Here is an 8879-nt window from a genome sequence, read left to right as displayed (position 1 = left end):
ATTATTGTACAAAAATGTTGTGTTTTATAAAAAAGAAAGAGCCAGGATATGTTTAGTAGAAGCACAGTATGGTAAAGTGGAAGGGGGTGCCTTTGTGGGCCAATGCTGAGGTATCCCTGCCCCCAAGGTACTAGCCATACAACAGATACAGTATGGAAGAGTTTATTTAGGGCATGGGGAGGGGAATTGAGGAGGGAGTAGAGACAGAGAAAGGCCAAGAGAGACAGAGAGTAGAGGAAAGTGAAAGGAGAGGCCAGTCAGGAACCTGTGTGTGTGTGTGGGGGGGTGATGGGGACAGAAGGGACAGAGAGGGTAAGAGAGTAAGAGAGTGAGGAGAGGGCAAACAGACTCTCTTGTAGTGAGTCAGGCACAGCTGGCTGTTGCCAAGAAACTGTGGGGCAAAGCCTAGAAGGAATGCTAAAGAAAAGTTTTTCTGCTCTTGCTCCTCGCTTCTCCTTCTCTCTCTCTCTCTCTCTCTCTCTCTCTCTCTCTCTCTCTCTCTCTCTGCCTTTCTCCACCTCTACTGCCCTCTTAGCTCCCCTCTCCATGCCCTGAATAAACTCTTATCTATATTTTAAAAAAAGAGAGAAAACCCAGTTTTTCTTATGCCATTTTCATACATAGTTGAGGTTGACTATCCTCCCACCCTTTTGTCTCCCCAATTTCCAAGTCCCCGTACCTCTGTCTGAGCCTTTCTCATTTAGTATTCTTCATTCTACGTTCACATGTTTTGTTACCACATTTATCAGTCTCCTTTAAAGCCTCTGTTTACTCCTCTCGTGGGTCCCTGTTCACTTGGCATCCACATCCACATCCTACACCCTCCCCCACCCATCAAGTACATACATGTGAAACTTAGAAGCCATGACCTCCTTTGGGCATATACCCATTGTGTATACCCATATATGCAATCTAACTTATTCAGCCATAAAGATAAAATACATGTAGTATTTGTTTTGTTTTACCTGTGATGGTTCACTTAATATATTTCAGTTCCATCCATTTCCTGGCAAATCATGTCTTTTTATTTTCCTTTATGACTGAAAAATTAGAGTGTACCTATATACTAAATTTTCATATCTGCTGATGGACATCTAGGTTAATCCCATTTCCCGCTATTGTGAAAAGAGCAGCAACAAACACAGATGTACAAGTGTTCCTGCGGTAGGAAATAAAGTCCTTTGGGGGTGTGTTCAGGAATAGTATAGCTGGCTCACAGAGCAGTGAAATTTCCAGGTTTGAGAAGCCTCCACACTCATTTCCATAGTGGTTACAGCAGTGTGCACTATTATTTTCTTTTTAAAAATTTATTTAATCTTTTATTTTGTAGACTCCAGATTTTATTCCCCTCCTGGTCCACATCTCACACCTCCTTCCCGAACCCTGCCTCCATGAGGATGTCCTCACAGCCCCCCTCCCCCGCACCTGACCTCTGAACTCCCTGGGGCCTCCAGTCACTGAATGAACACAGACCTGGCAGTCCTCTACTGTATGTGTGTTGGGAGCCTCCTATCAGCTGGTGTATGCTGTCTGGTTGGTGGTCCAGTGCCTGCAAAATCTCAGGGGTCCAGATTAATTAAGACTGCTGGTCCTCCTATAGGGTCGCTCTCCTCCTCAGCTTCTTTCAGCTTTTCCCTAATCCAACAACAGGGGTCAGCTGCTTCTGTCCATTGGTTAGGTGCAAGTACCTGCATCTGACTCTTTCAGCTGCTTGTTGGGTCTTTCAGAGAGCAGTCATGATAGGTCCATTTTTGTGAGCACTCCACAGCCTCAGTAATAGTGTCAGGCCTTGGGACCTCCCCTTGAGCTGGATCCCACTCTGAGCCTGTCACTATACTTCCACTATAAAGGACGCAAACACACAGAGTGTGAAATGAGATCTATTTCTATAGAAGTTTTTTTTCTTTTAACACAACTTGAACACAAGCTACTTTTACATAAGATCAGAAACATCAAAACAGAGAGTTTCAGGGTTACAAAAATACAATGTAAGTTACACATGAAATATCTATGATGTCATCTCAGGTATAAGGGATGGAACAAACTTAGGGAATGAGAATACCCGAGATCAAAGTTAGACTCCACTTTTTCCCCTAGCTATTTAAGCTTGAAATGATTCCCCAAGCTTCAGGGGTTCACAGACTTCATCTGTAAATAGCCCATGTTTCTATTATATACATCCCGGGACTACTGGCAATAGGATACAATAACATATAAGAGAGTTTGTAAATGAAAAAATTAAACTATGAGTGTTAATATTACTCCAATACTTATTAAAATGGAGACTTGCAGAGAACTGTACATAATTAGCACCTAATGGCAGTAAGCATACAGACTGAAACTCAATGGGAAAATCATGCAAACGTTTTCAACCTTCACTAACAACGGTTAAAACATTATTGTTTTTTCAAAAAAAAAGGTAAACAGAAAAGCTTTTGGAGGGAAAACCTGGAAAGACCCATATTTCTCAGACATTTAGCATATCATTAACTGTGTTACAGTGATTTACAGAATAAACATGAATTCACTTTTCTGGAAAACTTGTTAGTCACCTTATTTCCACCACTTATGGTATCTAACAAACGATTATATTAACTGTTTTTTTTTTTCCAGGAATCAATCATGCTTTACACGAGATGAACAAACGTCTGCTTCTAAATCACACTCAGTGTAAGCATGCAGGAATGCAACACACAAATTGTTACAGCACGTGTTTCTCCAGATTCTTAACAGTTTTAAACTACGATTCCTTGGGTCCACAGAAGTCCCTTTTCCGATGCAGAGAGAATTCTTCAAAAAGTCGTGGCTATTTCATAGGAATCTGGAAATGGGACAGACACGCGTCCAGATCCAGTCACAAGAGGCAGGATCCCAGCAATAGGTATCACTTGCCAGGAGAGAGTCAAAGTGACATTCCTGTTTCCCTTGAGCCCGTGTCCATCGTCAAAGAAAAAATACTTGCTTTTGACGTCTTTCAGGTTCAGCTTGGGGTTCTCCCCTCGCAGAAGGATCTTGTCCCAGAGGACCACCTGGTTCACAGCGTTGCTTTTGGTGGAATATTCTGCCGACAGATAAAGGAAGAGCTGCTTGACGTTCCAGTCGAAAGTCTTCTCCAGATCCGCGGAGATGTGGAAGGTGATGAAGCCCAGGTCGCTCTTCTTTCTGGGTCCGGTGAAGTCTTCTACTTTTTTGAGCAGGATCCTGGAGACGTGCAGGCGCACGGGCGCGCTCCTGTCTTTGAAGGCGGTGGTGAGGATGCAGCCCAAGGTGAGCGCCGCCATGACGCTCAGCGTGAAGGCGAACAGCGAGTTGGCCCGGGACAGCAGGGTGTTCATCTTGCAGGGTGTTCGGTCGGCGGCTCCTCCACGCGGGCTCCACCGGCGCTCGCTGGCTGGCTGGCTGGCTGGCCGGCTCGGCACGGGCGTGCTGTTCGCTCCGCGGTCCCTCTGCCTTCCTCCGGCTCGCGCGGAATGCCGGGCGCGCGCACGCGTCCCTGGAGCGCGCACCGCCCACGATGCCTGCCCCCTCCCCCGCCCCAAGTCACTAGTTAACCCTACAACCACTGTCTGCTGATAGTCTAAGGCACTTGGAGCATCTCATAGAAAGCGGCAGCGTGGCCGAATGAGCCTGGGGGTGCCTTGAACTGTCTCACCCGCACACCCAGACACAGTCACCGAAGGTCCCTGCTACCAACCACAGCCCCCGCCCGGGCACACAAAGCCCTGGCCAGGGAACCCTCTCCCTCTGCACACTGCTGCATCATGGCTTCCATACATCCTAGCCCCTCCCCTGGCCTTCTGCAACAGGCTGCTGATGCCTGGACTTCCTCCCCCCCCCCCACACTAGCTAACCCTGCCTCTCTGCAGTCCATTCCCTACACACAGACCAGCCATTCCCTACAGGTCATGTCACCCCCTTGCTGGCATCCTCCACCCTCAGCAGANAGTCTTAGTGTCAGAGGAGGCCCAGACTGTGTGCTGCATCTGCCCTTTCCACTCCTCACCCCCTACCAGCCTGCTTGTTGTCTGCCAGGCTGCAGGCTTGCTGTCCTCTGTTCCTGGGTTAACTGGAGCACACACAGTACAAGCACACCAAGACATGGCCTGTCTGTGCATCACTTCTTATTCAGGACCCAGTTCTAAGGCCACTTCCACGAAAGGCTTTCAGCGACAACTCCATGTTATCCCCTGTTCAAACTGTTTTCTGTTTATTTTCTTCACACACAGAAATCCCCACATAACTTGCCTGGTTAGTTGTTTTCTTACCCAGTTTTGCCAATCTACAGTGGCAGATCCAAGGCCTCTTTCTGTCTTCTTCCTGCTACTTTTCCAGTGCCTAAGCCAGTGTTCTGTATATTCATTGCTGAATGATTATTAATAAATTGAAAGAATTACTGATGCTCTAGAGAAGATAGAAAATTTACAACTGAGAACTATGACAAAATACACTAAATTATTTAAGATATTAAAAGATCTTGTTGCAAATAGACACCAGTGCTTTTCAAAGCTCAATGAATATCAGAATCAACTGGAATCTACCCACCTCAATTCCATGTTTTTTTTTATTCTAAAGAGTTTATTCTTCAAGTTTAATAAGCACCAGCAGAAGATTTGGGGGTGGGGGGAGATTCCACACTTGGAGAAAATCCTGACTTCTTTTGTCAACATTTTAATCAAACTAATTTAATGGCACCATGCAGAGTTCTGGGACAACTGGAATGTCTTTATTGATGAAAGTGATCCAAGTGCCCTGAGAACACAGGGTTCTTCCCTACCTGGGGTCAGTAAACTCTAGAGAGTAGTTCTGTCCATTAAAAGAATTAGCTTCCTTCCTTTCTCTTCTATGTATGTGAGTACACTGTCTGTCTCAGACATACCAGAAGAAGCCATCAGATCCCATTACAGATGGTTGTGGGCCACCATGTGGTTACTGGGAATTGAACTCAGGACCTCTGGAAGAATAGTCAATGCTCCTAACTGCTGAGCCATCTCTCCAGCCTAAGGCTTGGTATCCTTATCCTTTTGTTTAGATGCGACTGGTTCTAGGTAGTGCCCTAAGGATGGAACTCTGATGTCTTCGCTCTTACTCCTTTAACATGTCTCATAGAGTTGACACTTCACTAGCTTCTTCTGTAAAAGCCCCTGATTCTAGCAGAGCCTTCACCCTTGCCCGTGGCAAACAGCACAGGTTTAAGTATCATAAATTTAATGAAGAGTTCTAGGAATTCCGAACCACCTGATGATAGTTACTTTAAAGAACTCCTTCCCTCCCCCTGAGACAATAGGATGCTTTCCCATGTAGGATCTCAACCTCAGAGTGTCTCTTGTTCAGGTATGTTCAGAATTGCTACTTGCTAGTGTGGAGACTTGTGGATGGGTAGTGTTTTACTAAAAGTGTCCCCATAATGGGGACAGAATCTCTCCAGAAACCCATCCTACTAATTCTACATCAGACTTGTTTCTTCACTCTTGAGCCTCAGATTCTGCAGTGCACATTAACCATCTTTTCTGTGGTATTATAGTAAAAGACAGGGAAGGGAGAAAGCATGTGGAGTAGAGATAAAAGCGAGCAGATGGGAAAGGCAGATTCAATGCACGGGAAGCTGTACTGTGGTGCTTTTTTTCGTCCCAGCTTTATCCCACAGTTCCTCCTACACATCAAACAATGGAACCAAGATTCCCCTAACAGATCTGAGGGCTTTTTCCTATTTACTATGTAGCCAGTCCATGATGCTGTTAAAGATATTGCTTTGACTGAATCAAGCAGGCAAAGTGCCAGAAAGTCCCATATGCCGAGGGGCAACTACATACCATACACTGTCAGATGCTAGTTTTAGACATTTTTAAAGACTATCTTCTAAGGTGGATAGCATTACTTCCCTTGTACAGATAAGGAGATGTTTTAGAAAGCAATTATATGCTCAAGGAATTCTGTCAAGATATCAACTTAACACTGAAACTATCTTGAAGGGGCAGTTATTGGCTAAATTGTGAAAAAATTAGCACATATATGCATATATATATATATATATATATATATATATATATATGCATCAATAACCAAAGGTGGTAACTTCTGAGAAAAATGTGACTCTGAGTCAGATTGACTCCAACATATTATAAATGAGTAAATAGGCAGGAAAAATCTCTACCACGTCTCAAATGTCAAGTATTAATTTTAGAAGAAAAATCCGAATTAGAAAAACAACACATGACAACACCATAGTGATAAGTGATTCAGGCAAAAATCATAAGTGAAAGCATAGTCGGCATCAGTTTCCACAGCAGGCACTGAGTTGTCATGGTAACCACACTGTGCAAGGAAAGCTGGGAAAATAACAATGGTAGTAATCTGATTTCTAATATGTGATAGGATCTGAGTAAGAATGGCATGACTTGGTTAATTAATTTCAAGTATTCCTCATGATAACCATTCCTAGCAACTCCAGTAACATAAATATACATATGTTCATATGATTACAAATTTGTATATATATCCTTCTTCCCTTCTTTCTCACCACCCAAGATTCCAGGAATGCATTATGGTAAATTTACTGAGAGTTGAAGAAGCAAAACCACACCTTTCAACAGATGAATTTTGAACCATATATATTAATTAAAGCTGACTTTTCTATGTTCTCTGAACAAACTGATTTTTCTATAGATTGTCAACAAATAAAAACTGGCATTTTGATCCATAGTTCCTGTATAGTTTTGATGACTTCTGAAACATATGTGGATGTATAGGAAAACAGATGTTAAGCAGGAAAGTGCTTTTTATAAGCTAGAATTGTGCTTCTAACCATTTTTTTTGTCTCAACAATAACTATTGCATAGTTGGTCACTAACATTTTGGGGAATATATGATAGCCTGTATTTGTATTTTTGAAATACTGTCATTTAAAAATTACCACAAAATATGAAGCACTTGTGTGGATTATCTGTGTAAAAGAAGTTATGTCTGTATATTAAATACTACAAGATGTTGCTACAGTAATTAGAGACCTAGTCAATTGGGAGGCACATCTTGTTCATGTGTCAGAAGACTTGGATTATTTATATGTTAATTTTTCCCAATCTAACCTAAAGACTCATTACAATCCCAATAAAAATAGCTATCCTTCGTTCTTGATGTGTTCCTCCATGTAAAGGTGCTTCACTCAGTAATCAATTCCTGCCTTACTCTAGATCCTGACTTCCCTGTCATGGCAATCACTTACCTGATAAATGTACTTACAGGGATAGCAAGGAGTTGTTCAGCTCAATTCCTCTCCTTTCAACCCCCTTGGAGATGGTCTGTTCTGAGCAAGTATGCTTTCTGCTCTGTATCTCAAGGATGGATCTTGCAGAAGACTCCCAGCTTTCTTTCCTCTGTCCTCAGCATCTAGGCAGATTCCATGCTAAAAACATGCATACATACATGCCTGGTTCACTTCTTCCTACAATCTTGCTCTATATTGTTTGTATCACTACATGATATCAAAATATAATTTCACACTTGAGCTCTGAGTCAATTAAGGCATATAACAAATATCTACGGAAGAGAACACATCCATCCACTTTGAGACAGTGATGCTAGAGGAAGGCTGAGAGATGGTACAGCAGTTAACAGCAGTTTCTTCTCTTACACAGAATTTTGTTTAGTTTCCAGCACCCACAGGAAATCTCACAACCACCCATAAACTCACTTCCAAGGAATCTAATGATGCCTTATTGTGGATTCTGCAGGCACACAAGGTGCACATATATGCATGAAGGCAATCACAAATCATTGACTAAAGGTGATATGGGAGAGAGAGCCAGTGGTTGGGCCACAAGAAAAGATGTTTTTTTTTAAATTATTAATTAAAGCCTGAAACTGGAAAATGTATTGAGCCTATGATGCTGCACTTCGACAGTCAAAGTGAATTTCCTATCTGATGGAGTCCTGTCTATATGTGCCAAAACAAAGCAGCTTTCTTGCAAGTTTGTCCTCATAGAAGATGATGGACAATGTTTCAGAACATGCATCTTTCAAAAACACTTCTCAAAACAAACTTAAAAATACATATTCAGATTGAATATTAACCATGCTGCCTCCTCAGATTATAGCTTTCAAAGAATCTTATGGAGCCCCCAAGGGTAGAAAACTGACCACTGTTCCATATCAGATGAGGGAAGATCTGTAGATAAGCCATACAACCTTAGAATCCAGAAATGAGATGGAATGTTCCATTTGAATAGGTGAGTATATGGAGAAAGATCAAGAAATCTAAATGAATCAAGGCGGCTAGGGAAGTTGTCAGCGAAACCTCTATGAGTAGAGATGGATGAGTGATGATAGAAATCTACAATGGCTGAATCTAGCGGTGGCGGCGGGAGATTCCATAAGACCTTCTTTGTCATAGATCATGAATATTAAATTTAGTCTATTTGAATTCAACAATAATGGTCCAACTTTGGAGCACAGGGTCCCCATTGAAGGAGCTAGAGAAAGGACCCAAGGAGCTGAAGGGGTTTGCAGCCCCATAGGAGGAACAATATTATGAACTAACCAGTACTACCAGAGCTCCCTGGGACTAAACCACCAACCAAAGAATACACATGGTGGGACTCATGGCTCCAGCTGCACCTGTAGCAGAGGATGACCTAGTCGGTCATCAATGGGAGGAGAGGCCCTTGGTCCTGTGAAAGTTCTATGCCCCAGTGTAGGGAAATACCAGGACCAGGAAGCAGGAGTGGGTTAGTGAACAGGGGAGGGGGGCTGGGATAGGGAGGTTTTCGGGGGGAGGAATGAGGAAGGAGGATAAAATTTGAAATGTAAATAAAGAAAATATCTAATAAAAATAAAAACAAACAGATTAAAAAATAATGGTCCAACTTCATGATTCATATCACTGG

At 42.8% G+C, this 8879-nt stretch overlaps 1 protein-coding gene across 1 annotated transcript; it reads right to left on the bottom strand.

The window, feature by feature from the left end:
• Positions 1–1864: 1864 nt before the first annotated feature.
• Positions 1865–3571, bottom strand: LOC110313880 (signal peptidase complex subunit 3). Its single transcript, XM_021188321.2, has one exon. It carries the CDS (start codon positions 3333–3335, stop codon positions 2793–2795), a length of 543 nt encoding a protein of 180 aa, XP_021043980.1. The 5' UTR covers positions 3336–3571; the 3' UTR covers positions 1865–2792.
• Positions 3572–8879: the final 5308 nt, after the last annotated feature.

This window comes from Mus pahari, chromosome X, assembly GCF_900095145.1.
Source record: "Mus pahari chromosome X, PAHARI_EIJ_v1.1, whole genome shotgun sequence".
In the NCBI taxonomy this organism is placed as follows: domain Eukaryota; kingdom Metazoa; phylum Chordata; class Mammalia; order Rodentia; family Muridae; genus Mus; species Mus pahari.
This window is presented reverse-complemented; position numbering and strand designations above follow the sequence as displayed.

Excerpts from the sequence above, each read along its gene's own strand:
- LOC110313880 (XM_021188321.2), bottom strand. The coding sequence starts at position 3,335 with ATGAACACCCTGCTGTCCCGGGCCAACTCGCTGTTCGCCTTCACGCTG.